At 41.7% G+C, this 23,070-nt stretch overlaps 1 protein-coding gene across 3 annotated transcripts in view; it reads right to left on the bottom strand.

The window, feature by feature from the left end:
• Positions 1 to 23,070, bottom strand: part of JAKMIP2 (janus kinase and microtubule interacting protein 2) — a 66,606-nt gene that overhangs the window by 4,172 nt on the left and 39,364 nt on the right. For all 3 annotated transcript variants that reach the window (XM_063348902.1, XM_063348904.1, XM_063348903.1), the window contains exons 7-21: positions 22,291 to 22,431; positions 21,299 to 21,355; positions 19,331 to 19,450; positions 18,765 to 18,893; positions 17,689 to 17,772; positions 17,317 to 17,379; positions 16,773 to 16,871; positions 12,768 to 12,866; positions 12,376 to 12,429; positions 11,442 to 11,507; positions 10,948 to 11,016; positions 9,791 to 9,868; positions 8,902 to 9,105; positions 7,209 to 7,274; positions 5,544 to 5,616 (exon numbers count right to left, since the gene is read on the bottom strand). In XM_063348902.1, coding sequence (XP_063204972.1) covers positions 5,566 to 5,616; positions 7,209 to 7,274; positions 8,902 to 9,105; positions 9,791 to 9,868; positions 10,948 to 11,016; positions 11,442 to 11,507; positions 12,376 to 12,429; positions 12,768 to 12,866; positions 16,773 to 16,871; positions 17,317 to 17,379; positions 17,689 to 17,772; positions 18,765 to 18,893; positions 19,331 to 19,450; positions 21,299 to 21,355; positions 22,291 to 22,431 — 1,380 coding nt within the window. In that variant the 3' untranslated portion in view covers positions 5,544 to 5,565. The remainder of the gene's footprint in view (positions 1 to 5,543; positions 5,617 to 7,208; positions 7,275 to 8,901; positions 9,106 to 9,790; positions 9,869 to 10,947; positions 11,017 to 11,441; positions 11,508 to 12,375; positions 12,430 to 12,767; positions 12,867 to 16,772; positions 16,872 to 17,316; positions 17,380 to 17,688; positions 17,773 to 18,764; positions 18,894 to 19,330; positions 19,451 to 21,298; positions 21,356 to 22,290; positions 22,432 to 23,070) is intronic.

The following is a 23,070-nucleotide window of genomic DNA, read 5'->3' as shown; positions in this document are numbered from 1 at the left end:
AAAAAAAGAACATCTGTATCAGATAAGTGAGGTGTTCCTCTACCTACCTATCCCAGCTGACAAGATGCAGTCTATCAATCAGAAAATTGAAAAGGTCTGTTCTTACAGCTATCAGCATTAAACTCTCTGTTTGTCTGTATGAAAGACATTTGTGAAAATTCTGGGTATTTTACCAAGCCTATCCATTTAACCCTACAAAGTACAGCCCTCTGGTCCATAAAAGTCCCCATGGCCATCTTCAGATGAATAGTTATGCACCAGTTTCAACAATTCTTGAACCAAAGCTGCCTAAAATTCACCAGTGACAGGAGACACAACAGCTGGTGATACGCTTGTGGTGTCAGGGCAACCCCAGAACCTTGGCTATCACAGCAACAAGGCAAACACAGACGGCTCCTGTTCCGAGGAACCTTCCCTACCAGTGGAAAAGAATTGCGGGTCTCGTGTTTGAAACTAGGGAAAAAAGGATATATTTTGTCTTTGTTCTCTCAGCATTCAAGCCTACATGGTAAAATTCACTGAGTGCAAAATCCATGCAGACCAGAATTCCCTACGTGACCGCAAATAAGTGAATGTGTATAGTCACAAGCACATAAAAAATGCAGGTAGGAAAATCCCACATAAACAGGAATTAGGGAGGTGTGGTCTGGATGCTGCGTATTGCTGCACATGGTTTCACTCATGCTTGTCCTTCCTTATCTGAAAAGTACTGCAGTGAGTGCTGCACTCACGCTGAGAGAGAAAGAAACCAGAAACTATCACCTGCGATTGCACTGCGGTTCGCTCTCAGCTAGTTAAAAGGTCGGTAAAGGATAAACTGCAGCAAGGCACGGACAAAACCAAATACCTTTCATCATCATATGGTTCCCTAGGTACATTTCAAGGATGCATTGTGCTTTGGGCTATTGTTTTATCAAGGATCTGTTTGAAGGCTCTTATGATAAAGTTAACAAAGTTAACTTGCATCCAATGGAACTAAAGTAATCTTGCCAAGATCCCCCTGATGTGATATATCTCAGTAGTTCTTTGAACCAGAAAATGCTGATGGCGCACTCCCCATACCACGCTCACCCTTGCTGAGTTACTTCAAATGTCAAAGTCACCTGGGTGGGCAGGTGGCTTTTAAAGTAAATGGGAAACACAAGTCAATGACAGTTATTCTCTCTGAATCCATGTATTCCAGCCTCAGAAAATATGACCTTGCTAAAAACCCCTCTCAATCTTGACAACACCATTCCCAAATTGCTTCTGTCTGGAGACTTCCCCTCAGGTATTGAGGGGTGAGGATCCCGTGGAGGGAAATGGCGGGGGTGAAGACTGGGATCAGACAGGGGACAAGCAGCTAACAGCTGCTTACCGTTGCCTTGGTTGTGAGAAACTGCTACAAGACTTGATGCTTTGCACTGGTAGAGGGACTTGCCTTGGTAAAACACTGCAGGTATCATGCTTGCTGTGATGCTGGGCCTGCTATGGCTTTACAGTTCAAGACTCCTCACAGTTCAAGGGAGTTCACAGCAATGCAGATCTCTTCTGGAAAAGCACCGAGTTTATATATCCACACACACACCTCACCCTTACGTTTTTTCCATTTTCGTAATCAGTGTCCCATTCTCTACATCATTATATCTCCGTCACTGTCATGGCTACTTCCTCTGCCGTTCAGCTCACAGTAACCCATCTTCTTGTTCCCTACCTGACATTCATAGCCTAATAAGCAAAAGCAGGATGTGAAAATGGCAAAAGAATCATTCATCTCGGAGTGGCACAACACACCAGCAGGCTCTCCGGGGCTGTAACCCAAATTTCAGGTCTCTCTGATGCTTCTCATCCTCTCTATGGGGATCAGAGACACAAGTCATTGGAACTAGACCCTCGTGCGCTCCCGGGGCCAGCCGCTATGGAGCGACAGTGAATACAGTGAACAAAGCTCTTCTCACATTGGCGCTGTTGTTGGACCAGCCTTCCTGGGCTCAGTGAAGTGACACCAAAGGGATTTACACCTGCTAAACCTCAGATGTTGCTTAAAACAAGCAGAAAACCTAGTGCAGGAAGCTGGGCGAGGGGGTGGGAAAGTCAAGCCTTTACACGGTCCCTGAGGGAACTGTGTAAAAGCCCAGCAATGAAATCAGCCTCAACGCTGCCCGGGTTCCGTTGCAGCTGTGATAGCCCTTCCAGTCCTAACAGGGACAGAAAAAGGCTTACATTTCTTCTGGCTATTAGTCCTCCTCAATGAATGCGCCAGTGAGGAATGCATCAAATTAGCGGAGAGCTTGTGCTACATGTGATCCAGCAGCCACATGCAGGTAGAAGAATGACTGCAAGTGAATAATAATAAATCTGCTAGAATTTTAGGAGGAATGTAGAGTTGTGACCTTAAACACTCCATTAGCTTTTCTGACCAGCCAATACCTGCCCTCAAATTAGACGAAAAGGGCACAGGTGTTACCAGGAAATGTAGAGGTTTTGGTGTATTTTTTGATGGTCCTGATTCTTCTTTTATATGTGCGGTTCTCTCCGTCCTGCTTTGAGAAGAGGGAAGGAATGGCTGCTCTGCAACAAAGCATTCAGTCTGCCTTTGAATACATCGCAGAGCTAGTTGTGAGGCTGTTAGAACAGCAACCTGAAATCACCACAGCATCCACGGGGCTTTTTCTTAGCATGCAGGCACTGACAGGGCACTTGAGATATTTTCGCAGGCTCCAAGACAAAGAGTTAATCAGCACTGCCGGAATTCCAATGTCAGAATAACAGGGTTTTTTTTCTATTTTGGGAAATGCTTATTTCAAAAGATACTGGTATATACCCGCAATTCCTGAAAAGCCAAGTGAGTCATCCCTGTTATGTCTGTAATTCTCAGTTTGCCTTCATTTCTCTTCCATGCTGACATACCAAAACCATGCATACTGCCCTCAGGAAGCATACACTGACATTTTTGTCCTGAGACTAGGGATTTCCTATTCTAAATTCAGCTACAGGTGGATTAAATTTTTCATGTGAATCATCTTTTTCTTTTCTAATGAAAAATGTTATATCTATAAACAAAAATTATTTTTATGCATCTTCGTGGATCTTTTTGGCATTTGCATCTACCACAGAGGTTTTTCCTGAAAACAACTCTTTTCAAAACTAAAAACAATTAACAAAATCAGGAAGACAACATTTCCTGATGAGTTCTAATTTTAATGAAAATTTTAATTTGTATTTCTCAGAATGCACGCTCTACTGCAAAGACTTTACTGGATGCTCCATCTTAAAAGAGACGGAATTAGAAAAAAAACGTTCAGTAGTTTAATGTCATGAATGCATTTTTAATCAAGCTGACCTAAACTGAGCAAGGGATATCTTATGAGGCACATTTTCAAAGAAATAAGAAACACCTCAGTTTCTTATCTTTCTTCCACTATAGCTGATGCCAGCATTGGTAGGTAGGATGTATGAGCTTCTTACCAATTCTGTAGCTGTACCAGAAAAGGCAAATACTCAATAGAAAACCAATTCCATACCCATACAGGTGGAAAATATAGGGGCAAACTGTATATACAGAAAATTCTGAACCTCTTATTGCCCCATTTTTTTCTCACATATTTTACAAAGACTTTATCGTACCTGTGATAGAAACTGAAAAAAGGACAAAAGTATAGGCAAATGGGAAAAACTCAAGCAGACAGGCTCTTGCAAATGTCACTGTCAGTTCCTGTGAGTTTTCAAGGTGCACCTTAAATCCAAGATTCCCTTACATCCAACAAAATTTTGGTTTCTTAAAATTAGCCTATACATAATTTGTCTGTTTCAGAAGACTTTCTGATTTCCCCCACACACACTATGAATAAGCAAGAAACTGTAAAATCAAATTTTCACCAGTCACAGCCGCTCAAAACATCTCACAGCTGCTGTGCTGTGTCATGGTTCCCAGAAGTCCTGCGGCAGGAACATTAGTGAATATGCAGTCATAACTTAATCTGTTTAATGTTCACTGGATCAAGGCAGTATGTTTTAAATAGCAGCAACTCTATAATGATGTTGGCCATTGTATACCAGAGCCATGATCACTGATCTGTCCACATTCCTCTGATGCTTCCCTACAATTCATTCCCCACTCAGCCCAACCTCCATGTATATTGCTGCCTCAGCCCATGAAAACATTCATTTTGAGGTCTGGCCAGCCAAGGAAGCAGTAGATTCCAGTTGATGGGGCTAATTCTGAGAGTTGTCTCTACGTCAGCACAAAACTGCAAGAGAAATCCTTGATCTAGCTGATCAAGTAGCCCCCTACAAAGTAGCGGGCTTTTCCTTAGAGGGAAAAGGAAAACCCACCAAACTGGACCCATGCCACTGAGTTATAACCAATACCTTGAATTGCACCTGGGAACAAAGGCTGAGCTAGCACAAACAGCGTCAGGGCATGGCAAAACACCTTTCACACACAACTGTATTCTCAGCTTGCCTCAAGTGCAGGGCAGAAGAATTTATTCACTGGCATAGCTCAAGCCAGATCCAAGAGATACAGTGAGAAATTTAATGGTATGGGTCTGACCCCAGATCAGAAACTTTTGATCCATCATTATGTGTCCTTGAGTCTTTAACATAACGTTATCTAGGCTATGTTCTACTTCTGTTATCCTGGATCAGAAGAAAGACCCTCCTAGACCAGCACCCCGGTTCTGAAAGTGGCTAGGCACAAAGGGAAAAACCTGAAGGCCGTGCACATTGTAGTTCCCTGATTTATTTCCCCATCTTCACATGCTCTTTAGACTCTGAACTTTCAACTGCTAAGCATGCTGTGGTAAAGACTTCTTTACATCCCACATCATAAATTGCTGTGGAAAAGACTTAAAGACTTCTTTACATCCTACATCATTAACTATAAACTTTTGTTTACTTTAAACTTATTACATGATAATTGCCTATACTGGAGGAGATGGTGATCAATAGCCATCTATTCATCCATTCTATGGAAAATTTTCTAGACCTCTCCCATACCTCCTTTTAACAGCATCTCGCTTTCTGACCCAGAAAAATCCTTCCATCTCTCCATCTGCCTCCTCCCATCTCTCAGCAGCTGATCATTCTTCCTTGCCCTTCTTTGTACCTCTCCTACTTCTGGGCACTGAGCTCTACCTGTTATAACCTCCTGATCTGTTCCTGAGTGTCAGTTCAGAGCTCAGAGTGTGCATATGGTTGAGATTTATAAACTCTTTTCAGTCTGCATCACTTTGAAAACATCAACATTGAATTTCACCTGCAATTCTCTTGGCTATTTGTTACTGTGAAATTCTTGTTAGCTTTTAGTTTTACAATTCTGAATAGCATAGTATCACCAGCAAGCTTTGGCAATTCACTTATAAGTATGTTGGATGGTGTTGGTCTGACTGCAGCTCCCTTGTCAACTTGGTGGTGTGACAACCCTCCAACTGTGAACTACTACAAATTGACAACGACCTGCTGAATTCTCTGACTCCAGACATACACAGTAACACAAAAGGATGGGATCGCCAGCTTTGTGCAAGAGGTGCTAGCCTTGAGGAAATAAATAAAAGTCTTACCTTTCCAAGAGGCACATTGACATCAAGGCCAAAGAATAAAGGCAAGAGAGAAGAACAAGAATAGAAACAGAAACTGCAGAAGAAAAAGAAGATTGCATAAAAACTAAAGGTCATGGTATTGTAAGCATCAGGGTTATTTTTGCACTCTGTAGGACAATTAGAGTAACTATGCGTTCAGAAAACACTGTATTTCCCCAATTACTTCTGTAAGTACCATAGCACCTTCCAGGCTTAGAAAGATCCCATTAATTTTGGTGATGAATTACAATTGGCACCATATTGAAAGCCTGAGGTATAACTGTCACTATGAACCACCTGAACCACCACTGAAGTCACAAAGCTGGATATCAAAAATAGCATGGGTAGTATTTTTAAGTGCGTTACAAACCAGTGCCTGCAATCCATGCTGGAAATAGCCTGCAAAACTGTATCTATCTATCTATATATGCATATATACACATACACACACATAACATCAAACCCTAACCATTAAATGCTTAATAATCAAATTTTGGATGTCTTGTTTTAATCATGAATACATCGTCTTCTGAGATGTGAATTTTTGTGAGCTGAAAGCTCTTTTGAAAATTGACACTAAGGGTCTTCTACTCAAGGTCTCCTTTTGACCATGGCATAAGCTTTGCTTTATTTTTTTTTTATTTTCAGCACAGATTATAATCTGTTATTTTTCCAAGTTTCATATATTAGAAAGAAAGACACTAAGTCCTTGTATCACAAAAATATTGGCAGAAAAGTGGAAAGACTTATCTGTATCAAGTTTTGCGCTATACACACTCGTTTCACTTTAGGAACATACATATAAACTGAAAGAGCTCATTAGCACTACTGTAATTGTACTAATATAGCCATTATTTCACGTTATAGCTTACACATGTACATTGATATTTACTAATATAAGTACATTGGCAACACTACCACTGGAGGTGCATCTTACACCAGGCTGGCGTTTCTAGAAACCATACTGGCAGCAGCATGCTGTGCCCATGCTATGATCTTTTTTCAACAATCCTATCTAACTCATCTACAGATAGCAAAACTCAATGTAACAGAGTTGGCCTTATTCACCAAAAAAATGCAGTGCATATTTTTAGAGAGAGTGACTGTGTGTGTGTGTATATACATATATAGTATATATAAAGAATGTGCATATATAATTTTTTGACAGTTCAGTTTAAGGGCAAGATTCTGGTACTATATTTATATTGCATAGTCAATTACAAGTGTCAATAAAGAGGACAGCATCAGAACCTGGGTTCCCTAGTCTTGCCAGATAAGGACAGTCTTCAGACACGGACTCAGTTTCCTTCAGTCCTTCCCGCTTGCTAGCCTCACCTTGCCTTTACTGGAAGTATTGCCTGTCTACCAACACAGCAGTTAACAGCCAAGTAAAGGCTTCATCAGTTGGTTCGGTATCATTCACCATAATTGAAAGTGTTTGGCATTTATTTCCTAAAATGAAATGTTACAGAGGAGACTAAGAATAAAGTCTGTATATACTGAAACACAAACTGAAAAGAAAGCACAGTAGAACACCAACAGGTCCAGCTGATTCATCTAAACAAAAAGTTCATGTAGTTCAAGAGAACTAGGTCATTACTTTCAAAAAAGTTGATCAGCATGCTTCAAAAGTATAACAGAACCAACCTTTTCCTCCAGATCCTTAATTTGTCTCTTTTGGATGTCAGTTTTATCTTCTAAATCTCGGATCCTCTGGAAATCAGAAAAGAAAGCATCTAGCCTAAATTCTCAGAAAATTTACTCCTCTGAACAAGTAACTTAATGTTCCAAGTGCCAAAAGCCTAGAAATTAACAAGTTAATTTCTTTGGCAGGGATAATCTTGTGTAGTACCATGACTCCATTCACTAACCCTGCCTAACCACTGCTTTACTATGTGTTCAACTGCTCAAAATATGCTACTGCATATATGCGACTGTATCCTCAAATGCTGGAAATTGATATCAATAGTGGATCTGTTTCATATTATCTATTTTATATTAATCCTGTGTTAAAGAGATGTAAAGTGTAAGATCATGGTTATACTCTTTAGAATTACATCATGATTCATTAAGATTTCTCACAGTTTGATGTGCTGAAAGAGGATTAAAGTGTTATTATTAGGTCTGAAATGATAAATGTATACAATACCATGAAAACATTGATTCTGTGGTGAGTGGAATACATGTAACTTATAGACAAGACATATTTTTATGTAAAGTGAGTTAAACTTTTGGCCCCTTGGGAAGAGAGATCCCACAGAATAGGTAACAGACCTACTAAGTATGAAAAATGAGGCCTTGAATCTCAGTATCTTTTCTCTGTTTAGTCAGGGCATAAGACAGCTGCCCAGCAACCAGCGGAGATCCAAAGGGGCAAACCAGGAGCCACCTGGAGGCGGTGGCACCTGGAGAGCAGATGGCATCCCTGTGACCATCTTCCTAATTGTCTGGAGAGGAGATGACTAGCTTATGCCAGCTTTCAAACACTACCTCTTCCTGCCCTTGCCTCTCAGCCTTTCCCAGCCCCATCTCAGCTGAGGCTGGCTAAGGGCTGTCCACAGAAGGCAGACCTGCTGTGGCAGTGTTAATCAGGGCAGCAGCCTTAATCAGGGTGGCAGCCACAGCTGAAATCAAGAATCTCCTCGCACTGCAGTGGCCTGATAAAAAGAAGGAAGGGCAGACCATTCTTAAGTCTCCAACTCAGAATCAGGCAGGACTGTGAAAACTAAGTCTTTCTGTGAACCAGAAACCCTAACCACTGGACACATGCTTTCTCTCATTCCCATAAACATTTGTGTAAGTTTTGTTTCATTGTGCAGATGTCACATTAATCAGTGTGCTGTGACTGTTTGCCATTTTGGTCTGGGGCCTCACAGCTTGCAGAGCAGCAAATATTGGTCTTTGAACATGGAACGTAGGACTACATCTGAGCAGTGAAATGTAACAACTGTCCACTTTGGGGGAGACAGAGCAGAAGTACCTGGAAAAACCAATAGCTCTGCTGTGTAACACAAGCCAGAAGCATTCATGCAGTTCCTCTTGTGCCCAGTCTAATAACTAGGGATGACCATTTTTATTACAAAGCTAGATTCATGTTGACAGAATTCTGGATGAAAACTTTGGTTTGGAATTTTAAGACTTAAAATATGGCAAAAGAATCCTCCAGAAGCTAATATGACATCTGTTTGTTTACACAGTAAAGACACAAAGTATGAAACAGCTCAAAAAACTAGATGCCATGCTCCGTCATGACCTGGAGCTTGCCTAAATTTGACCTCAGCTTATGTTCTTATACAGCAAAGCTGAGTAGATGGGTATGTGCGTGGTTCCTTTTCCTCACCTGATGAGCCTGCTGGAGCAGCTCCATCCTCTCCTGAAGAATCTGGCAATCATATTCTCTGCTCTTCCTCAGCATCTGACGTCTTAGCTTTTCTACTGCTGTCCTCAGCTCTTCCTGCTGTTTTTCAGTGAGTAGTTCCCCAAACTTTATCACCGTTTCTTGCTGCAAAGCATTGTACAAGGTGGCTTCAAGCTCCTGGATCCTCTGGTTGATGCAATACCAAAAGCCAATTAGAGATGAAACATTGTTTAAAACACAGTGGGAACTGGGGGGTTGGTGGCAGATTCTGCACCTGCATGAGAGATGGTTCCTGTGCTCAGGTGTGCAAAAACGTGAAAAGCATAACTCATAAAATGGTTCCGTGTTTTGACAAAACAATATGAACTTTTATTTTAAAGATATTTTAATATTAATTTTCACTAAAATCCCTCACTTTGACTTTTTAAAAAGCAGTTACAGAGATAATTAGGAGTTGGATAGAATTTTCACACCTATTTTCTAAGTGTAAAGATGAGTATTTCAGCAATTCTTAGATTTTGACTCCTTGTGCTAAAAAGCAAAAGAGGAAAGAGTGGCCAAGATTCCACATCCAAGTTCCAGTTGGTTGCACTGACTCCAGTTGGACAAGCTGACTTTAATGAGCAATATCTGCCTTTAACTGACAAAGAGTTTCAGACTTCAGGAGATCTGCCTTTTTGTGACACAAAAAAGCTAGGTGTTGTGTTGAAGCTGTGCAGATTGCATTGTAGTGCATTAGAAGAATGGGAAAAAACAACAAACCAAAAATTTACTAAGAAAAAAGCAAAACCCTCTGTTTCTGATCCAACAGGAGTCTGTGTCCTGTCACAGTGCTGGCCAATACGTGCTGTAGAGTTTCCTTTGTACATACCATGTATGCTTGGTCAAGAGCTTGCTTCCTGTAGTCTAATTCTTCCTCCAAATAGCCTTTTATTTTGCAAAATTGCTCCTACAATGAAGGATTGTTTGGACAGAAAAATTAATCAGTCACTCAAAATGCTTCAGGAAGTTTTATTAAATCAACTACAGATATCTGACTCAGGCAGGACAAGAAGACTGGTCTTCAACTGACACTGCGCAGTTATTAATATCTGACTCAGCTAGAAAAGAAGGAAGGGAAAATAGCTGTGGATTGCTTTTGTATGATAGTACATCTGATCTACATGGAACTAAATCCATCGTCTCTTTGTTGACTTCAGTGATATTGCTTGGCATTTCAGTACCGTAATTTAGGGGTTTCTGTGTGATTTTTCTAAAGATACCTCCTCTGTCATCATGAACAACTCCTTTTGTGCTCTCTCTTATTTTGGAGGAAGTGTGAAACTGCAATAAACTAAACAGGAACTAAACAGGCATATTCATGTTCACACTATTTGGGGGAAGCTGCTGTGCATTAACTTCTCAGCCTACCTTATACTGAATTGACTCAATTACAGACATACCATAGGAACACAACGTAAACCACTACAGCTATCCAGCTCTTGTAGTTATGCTTGTTCATCTTTGTAGTTATTTCCATTAACTAGAAAAAGACTAGGGTAAGGTACTAACTTTACTGGTGCTATAGCAACTTCAGTTCAGCTGTGAATGTTTTGCCTTTAGGATGTTATGGTCTTGAAATGTAATGAAAGAAAACAGCATGGTAATTCATTAGTTTCCCACATATTGGTATTGAATAAAATGTGATGCAACAGCTGATGTTTAGACTGTGAATCTTATGAGACAAAGAGTGGGGTCATTTACATCTCTGAAAATCACTAAGCAACCTTTGACCCCTCTGTTCTTATGAATAAACAGTCATCCTCATGGAAAGAAAGTTTTCAAAGCTTCACTATTTCTGTATCTATGTTACTCTGCTGTTGCATGTGAACCAGTCTAGTAACAATTTTATGGATTCACCAATAATCAAAGAAAGCCTGCATACTTCATTTGCCAAAAGACCTTTTTAGTTACCGTTTGGCACACCAAGTAAATGTGACACACTCGGTGTCTTGCCTCTAAAATGTGTATTAAGGAAAGCTTGCTTACCATATCACTTTCCAATTCCATCATTTTTTGATGCAGAGCAGCTTCAGCTCCCTCGATCTGCTGGATCCACTGGAGGGAAGACAATAAGAGCTGTAACCTGCTGTAAGGAACTTCAGACACATACTTTCAGTGGAAATTTTGCATACTGATCCCTTCAGAAGCTTTGGAAATTTCAGGACTAGAAATCCCATGCTATAACTAATTATGGCTTAAGTGTCTTATGGTTTCTCATTCTGTTTACAATTGTAAGTTTCATTTCGTATTCTTGTTGCATTTGTAGTTGTTTTGACTTCACTGCTTGGGCCAGCTGAGTGTGATACTTTTGCTGGTTTAGCAAGGTGTTTTGGGACTGTGCCCGCACAGTTTACTTTATCTGGGGAATCACTTCCTACACTAGAAAGTTTAACAATATTGAAAACAACAACAGAGCAGAAAATTTCCAGTGTTAAATGAGGCCTTAGATAACACAGGAGAAAAGCAAGCATACAATTTACCTTTTCTGCCAAGGACAATACAGTGGAAGCCTGAATTATGGCCACTTGTTCTTCATTTCTTAAATTCTGTTAAGAGAAAGAGAGGGAAGAAGAAAATTGGCAGCAGTTCCCTGCATGAATAAAGATAATCCAGGCTACAGACTAGGTCTGCAGTTTTCAGGGGATCCCTGTAGTACCGGGTATCCTATTCCCATGAAAACATTCAGAGTCTGTTAACATATTAAAAAGAACACTGCTTTTGCCTTTCTGCATGATATAGACTAGCTATGTGTTTTCATTCCATTGCATCTTATGAGAAATGTAAACTAAAATTAGACCTATTTATCTGTCTTCATGCTAATTTTACAAAGCTGAATTGCCATTAAAGCTTTTGTAAAAATAGCGATTTACACCAGCAAATGAATAGACAATCATGATCCTTTATCTTTATTTCTTATACGCTTTCTTAAAACATATGTAATGCTGGCCAGAGATACAAGATGATCTCTTTTGCAGGGATGACTACAGTGGGCAGCAATGCCCACTTTGAAAGCCACAGAGGATTTGGTAATTCTTGCCCATTTATGCAACTGTTTGCAGAGGAATCCTAGTCCTGATGAAGATGTGTTTGGCTCAGACTGCCAAACTAATTCACGTCCTTTCCTGAATGACTGGAGTGCAGTCAGGCCCAGTTCTGAATATCAGTGGCCTTTGGACATTCTTCCCAGTCTGCTAAACCAGGTGTTAAAGCTGCTACTTCATTACTAGATCTCTGACTATTGAAATCTCACAAATCCTTAACTTATGGAAATAAACACTCCTTAAATGAATTGTTCTGATATTACATAATTTAACAAGTATCTTAGAAAACAGTCATGATAATTATACATTTCACTTACTCTACTGTAACAAAATGCAGCTTGTAAAGGGAAATATATCTCCCACTTTAACTTACCCCATTATCACCTAGGATGTCTAACTGCTTTATGAGGTCTGGGATGCTGACATCCTGCAAAGAGAGAATAAGAAAAAGGCACGACATGCATATTTTATCACAGCTGCAATATTTGTCCCTCCTATAACGCATGTTGAAATCAACCATTTTGTTTTATCCAATGGAGATGCATCACACACGGATTTCAGTTGCCTTTGAACTAGGTTTTATCATTAGGATGAAAATTATGAGTCCAATTCAATTGTGTCAGTCATCACACACTCTTACATTAGACTGACTTTAAATGCTTAAAGTGTAGTGGAGTTCTTATAGCAGAGATGAATGTAATGTTTTATATGGCCAACATCCACCACTCGTGTAGTTAGAAGTGCTGCCTTATAAAACTGACCTACCTTAACCCCTTCCTTCATGCAGTAGATCTGTAGAGCACTCACACCATCTGAGAATGGGTGAATCTGGAGATTAAATGGTGGGGACCGTCTCTCTCTCTCCTGGATATAAATTGAAAAGACACCAGAGAACATATTAGACTGAAGGAGATTCACACGGAACTCATTAAATGCCATAGCTACTGTTTATATCATGCTTCGCAATGCCAAGCTCTTCATTTTACAAGTCAAAGAAAGAAATATTTAGACCTAGTCTGAAAAACAGTGTGCCAAGTGGGACAGGATCCTAAACCTGAGCTATTTATTTTATAGGAGATTATTTATTTGATGAGTTATGTAAATTTGTAAATTGTCTGCAGAAAGGCTATCACCTGGTTTAAACTCAAGTGATTTGCTTAATGAAGTGTTGGACAATTATATATTGTTGTAAAAACTCCTTTTAGAAACAGGTATTTGACTTAAGACTACCAGGATACTCAGATTATACATTTGGTATGTTGTATGTTCTAATATTGGCGGAAAGTAATAAGTTCAAAAAAAGTTGATCAACTTAGCTATTTATACATTTTCATTGCATAAAATCTACAAATATTTTTCCAGTTTTAAAAGACCAAAGACAAAAATAAAAATTTGAAGATGTTGTTTCTCATCCCTTTCAGAGATTCAGGCAAGCATAGGAGTGAAGATCAAATTTCACTGTCAAATACATTTTTGGTTTATGAACATGTAATTCACTTGATCAGTCCAGGTCCATGTCATATGGAAACACAGCTGTCAGGTAAAACTGTGTGAAAAGTTCTATAAATAAGGGACAAATCTGTCATAGCACTGATTCATGAGAGCCAGGAGAGGCTCTGTGTTACCTACAAGCTTGGAATGGCAAGTATGTAAGGCCTTGGACAGCAACCGAGAAACAAACCAGAAAAGACCAAGTGGACGTTTTTGTGGGTTGGTGCTCATAAGAATCTGAAACTAGGGACAGTCTGGGAAGAGGGAGATCGAGGTCTGACCTGGTCCTCTGGCTGCCTGCAGAGGCTTCTGGATCTCCTCCATCAATCTCCAGTGTGACCTGAGGGATCTTTCTTACCTAACACAGGTCATGGGGAGAGCTGCTCAACAGGGAATGTGTCCAGTGCCTGCAGAAGTGACAGTACTTGTAAGCAGGCAGATAAGCTGTCACTATTCATTGTGCTAGGGCCTACAGCCTCCAGACACAAATTAGGACAACTCCAGGCCAAACACTATATGCACACAGGCGGGCACTGTCAGCTTTTCACACGTACCAGCATCACCAAGAACGTTGATAAAGGCTGTAGGAGCAAGACCCCATTCACCTGTGTAAAATGTCTCTTATCCCCACCACAGTGGCAGGAAACCAAAGCACAGAGAGTCTAAATCTAAACGTGCCTCAGGAATCAACAGAACGGAAGCTGTTGCAAACCCTCGTCCAGGGAGCCAGCATCCCTTGGGCACCTTGGCTCTGTACCCCAGCCATCCTCAGGAGCTCACAGCATGGCAGCAGCACCAGCACCACTGGCCCCGCGCACAGCCCAGCCCAGCCCAGCCAGCAGCCCTGGGGACACACTGATGTCCCCCACGGAGCTGGAGCACCCAACGGGCTGTCGCAGGCCTGGCTTCGGCTCCCTCTGCCGCAGAAGCCCATCAAGGCACATAGAGGAAAAGAAAGCTATCAGAAGTACGCAACACGGATTCACCAGGGGGAAGTCATGTCTGACTAATCTGATAGCCTTCTATGATGGCATGACTGGATGGACAGAGGAGGGGAGGGCGGTAGATGTGGTCTACCTTGACTTAAGCAAGGCGTTTGACACGGTCTCCCACAGCATCCTCACAGGGAAGCTTAGGAAGAGTGGGTTAGATGAATGGACAGTAAGGTGGATAGACAACTGGTTGAAAGACAGAGCTCAGAGGGTCGTGATTAAGGGCACAGAGTCTAGTTGGAGGTCAGTGACGAGTGGTGTTCCCCGGGGGTCGGTACTGGGTCCAGTCCTCTTCAATATATTCATCAATGACCTGGATGGGGGGATAGAGTGCACCCTCAGCAAGTTTGCCGATGACACAAAGCTGGGGGGGGTGGCTGACACACTGTAAGGCTGTGCCACCACACAGAGAGACCTGGACAGCTTGGAGATTTGGGCAGAGAGGAACCTTATGAAATTCAACAAGGGCAAGTGTAGGCTGCTGCACCTGGGCAGGAATAACCCCATGCACCAGGACAGGTTGGGGCTGACCTGCTGGAGAGCGGCTCGGTGGAAAGAGACCTGGGAGTCCTGGTGGACAACAGGATGACCATGAGCCAGCAATGTGCCCTCGTGGCCAAGAAGGCCAATGGCATCCTGGGGTGCATCAAGAAGAGTGTGGCCAACAGGTCAAGGGAGGTCATCCTCCCCCTCTGCTCTGCCTTGGTGAGGCCGCACCTGGAGTACTGTGTCCAGTTCTAGGCTCCCCGGTTCCAGAAGGACAGGGAACTGCTGGAGAGGGTGCAGCAAAGGGCTACCAAGATGCTGAGGGGACTGGAACACCTCTCTTATGAAGAAAGGCTGAGGGATTTGGGTCTCTTCAGTCTGGAAAAAAAGACGACTGAGGGGGGATCTTATCAATACTTATAAATACTTAAAGGGTGGGTGTCAGGAGGATGGGGCCAGGCTCTTTTCAGTGGTGCCCAGCAACAGGACAAGAGGTAACAGGCACAAACTTGAGCACAGGAAGTTCCACCTAAACATGAGGAGGAACTTCTTTACTTTGAGGGTGGCTGGGCCAAAATATTTGGCCAACAGACTGGCCAAATAGGTGGTGGAGTCTCCGTCTCTGGAGACATTCAAAACCCGCCTGGACGCGTTCCTGTGCAACCTGCTCTGGGTGACCCTGCTCTGGCAGGGGAGTTGGACGAGATGATCTCCAGAGGCCCCTTCCAACCCTGTGATTCTATGTGCACCTTTCTCCTCTGCAACGAGGAGTACTCTGACCAGCCAGTAGAGATCAGTTTGGGCAGGACGGCTCCCTCTCCTCTCACAGCCAAGGCCCCACAGGGGAAAGAATTCAAGATTTTCTGGGTCAGAGGGGTAGGTGTGTACCCCATAGGTATGGTACTGGAAGACAACAGCCCTGGGTCTGATACTTTCTCTTACAACTGCTTATGCAATTTCATCGATCATTGCTGACTTAAGCTTCAAACAGTTCCAGTCCTTCAAGCACAGGGCTAGAGAGGTGCACTTCTCACAGCAGCACTCTCAATGAAACTTGAACTCTTGTCTCATCACCCTTGCTGAAAGAGGGGAAAAGAACAAAGCCAGTATAGTTGATAGATTAGCAATAAGATTTTCACAGGGAAAAACAGGGCTTTGAAGGCCCTGAAGAGGGAACTGTACCTGCACCTCTGACTTCTTATAGGAACACTCTACTCTGCAGCTATTAGAGATAAAAGTATACTCAATGTTTCTTTCTCCTCCAAGACCTGCTCAGGTTCATGAAAAAACCAAACCAACCAACCCAAAAAAAACCCCTGGATGCCTACTCTCAGAAGAGATCTTAGCTGTGAATCAGGATGCAGCCCTGAGCAAAGTACATGTGAATGGAGTTTAAGCCTTGGTTATTTAATTTCAATATAATTAACTTCTGTTGATTTTACTAGACTCCAGGCCAGCAGTAAGAACAAAGCACACTGACAACAGACTCCTCCAAAGTACTAGAAAACCCATATCCGCAGGTGTGGTAGCAAAAAGCTGTGCTGACATTCATCAGCTAAGCTTACCTATGCACACTGGACACCTAGCTCAGACAGAGGTGAACCAGTCAAGTATGGAGCTTACTATTTCCAGGATATTAGAGCTGACATACCTCAGCTCACAATTAAAAATGCTGGCCTGATTTGTTACTCTGTTATATCATGACAATGCTGTTGTAGACACTTGATTAGAGTTGGTGTCCAGGTGCAAGCACACTAGTTTAATTTGCTACCAGCTCTACTGTAACGAGCTCATCCATCACCTCCAGCTCAAGGTTGCGGAACTCCAGCAGCTCATTCTGGTCTCGAGCATCCTGCAGCTCCTGTTGCAGACGGTGGTTTTCTGCTTCCAGTTTCTCTATCTAATAGAAATATGTAAATTCAGGATCTGTGTGACTGTTACAAGAAACATTGAATATTTGGTGAGCAGTAGTTGAGGTAGCATAGGGAGTGCAAAATCCAAACTCTAGAGATGATTCACTACTTGCTGTTTTACCTCAGTGAGTCTTTAGTTTACAGGTGAACTGCTCATCAAATTCCTAAACATCATAAAATGCTTAGTCTGCAGGTTTTCCTAAAAGAATCCCATCCTAGTGAAGATCAGTGGGGAAGTTAATTATACAGAGGTGTCAGGTTAGCTACTACATTAGTCTGAATTAACTATTAAACACACTGCTCTCATGGTAAAGCACTGGAATAGGTTGTCTGTGGAGGGATGTGGAGACATCACTGTTGGAGGACTCTAGAAAATGTATTGTAGGATCCAGATTACCCTTCAGAGTGAGCACACAAAACTTGGGAGCATACCTTGTCTAAAAGCTCTTGGTTCCTCTTAATGAAAAGCTGTTTGTCTTCCACCCAGTGCGAGTCCTGTTGGATGAAGCAGTACTATTACAGAATAATCATGTAATCACCTCCATGATGTTGGGCATGTTTATTGAAAATTGGAGCCACAATATTCAGGCTTTAAAATCCTACAGGAACAAACTGTCATTTACAGAATAACAACATATTAGGCTACCAAGCTGTAGCAAGGCTTCTGAACTCGGTAGACCTGCCCGTTTACTGAACAGCAACATTACACCTCATGGAAGACTATACTGAAATTGTACCAGGTATTTTGTAAGCAGAGCAGGCAAGATCCAAAACAGGAAAAGAAAATACACAAGAAGTGCTCACCTGCCCTTTCTGTGCCAAAGTTTTCTCCAGATCTTCTATTTTGGCTTTATACCTCTGGACTTCAGCTTGGAGCTGCTCCTGAGCCTGTTGAAGTCATGCACAGCATTAAACAGTAACAAAACCAGCAATGTGACTGGTACTAAAAGGAAACCAAACACCGCAGAGTCTGGGTTTATGCTGTTGCTTCCACTGAGTGAGTAACCGTTACAAAGATTCTGGCTCAGCGATGTTTTTTGCCACCCCTCAGACTGGCATACAGATGACACAAGGGAACAGAGTGGTAGATGAGTCCCCTCTCCCCACCCAAGCCTACTATTACCATGTACTGCATTAGAGTAGCGAAACACAAGCTCGGGTATTTGGGATGACAGGCTATGCTCAAAGACCCTAGTAAGGGACAGTCCCTGAATTGAAGAAAAGCGCTTAGTAGATGAGAGTAGCAAAAGGTAGTAGGAAAGAAGCAAGGATAACTGCCTGGGGCATCTTAAAGAGCAGACTCAACAAAGTGCTGAACAAGCTGGTGTGACCTCACAGCTGACACTGCTTTCAGCAGGAGTTTGGGCTAGAGACCACTTAAGGTCCCTTCCAACATGAACGTTCCATGATTTTATTAGAGGGACATTTTTAGCCTTGGAAGGTTTACTGTAGCCTGCATCACATTCAAATCTGAATGTAATTTGTATTTCTCCATTAGAAACATTCAGGTGAATATTCCTAAAGTTGGTGCAATGTGTGCTTTGTGAAAAGCCACAGGCCTCCATTTACCTTTAAAACCCAACCCCTTCACACCTGGGCAAAAGATGAGAAACCCTGGTGATTCTGTGCCAAACTGCAGAACTGCCTGCTTTGCTATGCCTGCCTAACTGCAGAGTTTTCAGGTTCAGGTGGAGGACAACTCCTTCTAAACTGAGTGATTGTGTCAATTTAATTGCCCCTCTCTTTAAATGTACTTAGCAAATGAGTGAAACAGACATCTCTCAGTTGTATGAATGTTGTATGTAACTCCACTCCCTTGTATGTCACTTTGAGGGGTTTGTCCTGGTAGCAATGAAATGCTTTTACTCTCAAATACTGACCTTGGCTTCTCTTTCAGCATCTATGATGCCTCCTGTCTGCTCTTGCAGCAGTGCATACGCTCTCTGCAGGGCCTGGTACTCCTTTGTCAGCTGCCGAAACCGCAGCTCTGATTCTTCCGCTGCTAAACCCTGAAGGATAAGAAAGGACATGTCTAAGCACCAGAGTAGAGCACTGCCAAAGCAAAGAATGCAAGTGTGATTTCTTAAGCACAATAGTTAGTTTACAGGTCTTGGTTTTTTGTGTGACATGAAGTAATAAGAATGTGGAATTTATACAGCATTTGTATGTCTTTAAGCTGAAAAAAAATGTGATAGGTTTATTTCCTTGAAGGGAGAGAGGAAAAAAGTAATCTCAGATTACAATGAAGTCATGGACTATATTTTTAAAGAACCTCTTGGCATTTCAGTATATCGGTAATCAAAATTGAGGCCAAACTTAAAGAAGAACTTATCACTCAATACGCACTATAAAAACCTAAGTGGTTTTGAGAGCCTGGCCACTTGTGTTTTGGAGGTAAAAATCTCTTGAAAACTTGTCCTTCCCTATGGAAAGAGTCTGATCTTACCTCATCCAGATCATCATCTGGGGTTGCTGGTGTTCTGTCTGTTCTATATGAGGCCACAGAGGATGTTTCAGAATCCATGGAATCATCATCGTACCCAAAAACTGTATCCACCACGTGTCTCTAAAGAAGGGAAAACATGATTTCTGAATCTCCAGGTAGCATTAGTTTCTGATGTGGGGGGAGGTTATTTCAAAATCACATTGCTTGTTACTTAAAGCAAGACACAGAAAAAGAACAATGGGCTACGCCTACAATTACCACCTCCAAACAAACCCAAAGGGAAACATATTGACGATTAGGTCTTGTGCTGGTGGAGAATGAGTTTGCCGATAATTTTTTCTAAGCTGAGGATCTGGCTCAGTCTAAAACTTGGAAAACATAATGGGAGCAGCTACATGCTAGAAGAGAAGTCTCTGCCCTTGCAGGAAGGCAGAAGAATTGTTCCTTAACCCCAAAGCTGTTCAGAAGACATCTATCAACATACAGACTGGTGTGCAAAGATAACACCATTCAGAGATGGCACTGTGTGCAGAATAAGGAACTCTCCTTCTCTCTCAGGTGCTGCTGATATTTTTAATACCTCAGTGCTTCTCTCACTGATATTGCTGTTGGAGTAAGCGAGCGAAAGTTATGCTAATACAAAACTAGCGTGAAGGAATTTTTATCTCATGCATCTCTCCAGTACTACAGTAACTGCCACATGTTGCAAGAGACTGCTCACACTACACAGTTTGGTTGTATGTCTGACAGCTCACTATCTCCAATCTCAGTAACTGAATTAAATCAAATGAAAGCTGTGAGTCATGTCATCTATGAAGGTATGGATGTTTGACCTTGCAGGCTTGGTTTCACAGTACAGATTTCAGCATTTAAATATTTGGTTTATGAATAATTCTGCAGACAAACTGATTGACGAGCATTTAAGATACGCTTCTGCTTTGCAACATTTTTCACTGTTGCTGACAGGTTACGATCTTCTAAACCTGGAATTCGAATCACACAAAAAGCATGTACCAAAGATGCCAATAACCTTTTGCATATATTATCTTTTTTTGTTCATATTTTTCCAAGTGAAGACAATAGCCATATTCTCCCATGTTACGATCTCTGGCTTAGAAATAAATTTGACTGATGAAAATACTTTTTAGACCTTGTCTCCCAATTGTGCCTGCTCTGTATTGCTTCAAAACCCATATAGAAACAATGCAATGACACATCGAGGATTTACTGGTCTGAAATTCTCTGTGTGTAGGAGAGCATTGCATTACTTGCACAGAATATGGATGATGTGCTAAGGGGTGTCTTTGGAGGAAAAAGAGACACCAAACTCTGTTTCCTACACAGTATTTCCGCTTTCTGGAGTTGGCATGTGGCTGTTGCAAAGTCATTCTTCACATCTAGCTGATAAAGGAGCTAGTTGAACCACTACTGACTACTCAGCTCTAAAATTGTTGTACATTATACCAGCTTTGGACTTGACCCAGTTCAGGGTAATACACGGGGTAGCCAAATGCCTGTGGAACTGAGCAGGAGAGAATGACACTCAATTTCTCAGGCAGAAACTTCCTCTTGAAGAATAACGATGCACAAGGATTTTGGTTTAGCCCGTGTGTGCTGTGAAAAATAGATAGCAGAGATAGATGGGAAAGTGTCTGGAAATGTAAATACATCTCAGCATAATATACCTTGAGACCAATATTTATAGAAACCAGATGGAAGGAAGATTACTATTTTGGAGCAGAGGGAAAAACATCCCCATTTTGCTGAAAATAAAATAGGTACACACCCTTAACTGAATTTCAAAGTGGACTTAAAAAGCTCTCCCAAAGTAACTAAGGTGTTTATAAACCGGATCACTAAAGCAGATTGTTATAATCCACAAAGCTCTCTTTAATCAGATTGCTAGAGTGTGTTTTCTTGCAGAGCCTAATAGTATTTTTATAAGCTCAGAACAATTTTTCCTCTTACCTTAATTGGCTTTGAGCTTCTTTTATGCTTCCTGCGACGAATAAGTTTCTCCCTGTCCTGGAAAATAAGATTAAAAAGTTATACTCTCTTCTCTTGCTTACAGCTGTAGAAGGCCAAATCTATAAAGGAAATCAATCATTGGGCTTCTGCTGACTCTCTGTTCATATGTTCAAACAGGAATCTGATTCCAGGTGGGAGGATTCATATCCAAACCTGTACGTGTCAGTTGAAAACCACTTGAAGAAGGGAAGATGGGATATCTGAAAAAAAACAACCCTTGTTGTGCAGTTGCCTTGACAGGCTGTCAAACAACAGGCGCTGATGGATTTCCTGTTAAAATCACTGGGAGGCCTGTTGCAGGGGACTGGTTTGGGCTTTGAACGAGGGGCTGTCTGCCTTCCTGCAGAGGAGAGGCTGCCTCTGTCTCAAATTAGATGACGGTAGTGTTGATCTCACCACTTCTAGCAATGATGTCTTAGAAGAGGCAACAGCCTGCTTTGCAGTCTCTTTCTCCTTCCCCTCAAGATCGTAACGCAAAGTCAGCTGAAAAAGGCATTGTCAGAACTAAATGACAGAAGATCTAGTGAACCATGGTCTAGCAGCACACGCTTTTCCAGCACACGATAATCGCACTGTGTGCCTGCCTCTTGTTAAGGAAATTTTTTAATGGTAGCTTAGTTATAATGATAAAACAGCTTGGCACCACCCTGCCTTCCGAACACATAGTATCTTCCCAAGCTCCATGGTTCTTAATCTGCATTCACTTGTAGAGCTCAACTCACATACAAGAGTTGTACTTCTGAGTTGTAGGGCCTGCTGCCCCCCTAGTAATTCAGTTAAACCATACACATGCATACCTCCATCTAAAAATCTGCAGGTGTTAAAAGTAAGATAAGCTATTAACCCTCAGACCGTTAGTTAGAAGAAAAAATATTATCAGTGGTGAACTGTACACAGGAATCATTCCTAATTTCCTGGTGCTCTGGACATACCCTTGTTAACTCATCAATTATGTTCTGTTGTTCTATGACCTGAAGCTTCAAGAATTCAGTTTCTTGTTCCTCATTAGCCTGATCCAGGTCGTTGAGAGATCTTAATTTCTTTAGAGGAGGATGTGATGTCATTTTTTCTCTCTGTGGTAAGAAGAAGAAACACATAAAATAAGATCCTGCAATTAAAAGGCAAAAAGACCACCTTTCAGTTAAAAATTAGACATTATCTTTCATTTAAACTGTACAGCCTTTTAAATACACTTCCACTGATGGCTAATCCATGCAGATTCCCACATCCCTTCTCTTTGCTGTGGGAGAGCCCAAGGGGCTGTGATCTGTCCTAGCACAGCTGTGGAAGAAGGATTCTGACCTGTGACACCTGCGATAAGTTTATCTGTCTTCTGGGCATGGGTGAACTGCAGAGTCTTAAAGCGGATTAACCTTGTAACACTAAAGTCTTTTTTCTATAAGACAAGAAAGTGAATCTGATCATCTCATCCTAATCAGCAGGAAAGCTGCATCAGCCTGCTCAAGATGAAGGCAGAGACAAGACACACAAACACGCTTAGCGGGGGAAGTCGTCTCAGCCTGCCAGTTTACATCTGTTTACACCTCCTTTTTTCATTAATGCCAAAGCAACATCAGTCCATGTGCAGGGACTGGATTCTGGCTGATACTCAGGGCAATTCCATTTGAAGGATATACAGACATTAACTGCTTCGACCCCGCTTCATATAGCCCTGATACTTGAAATTTATAACCCTAGCCAAATTTATTACA

Source organism: Chroicocephalus ridibundus, chromosome 11, assembly GCF_963924245.1.
Source record: "Chroicocephalus ridibundus chromosome 11, bChrRid1.1, whole genome shotgun sequence".
NCBI lineage: Eukaryota > Metazoa > Chordata > Aves > Charadriiformes > Laridae > Chroicocephalus > Chroicocephalus ridibundus.
This window is presented reverse-complemented; position numbering and strand designations above follow the sequence as displayed.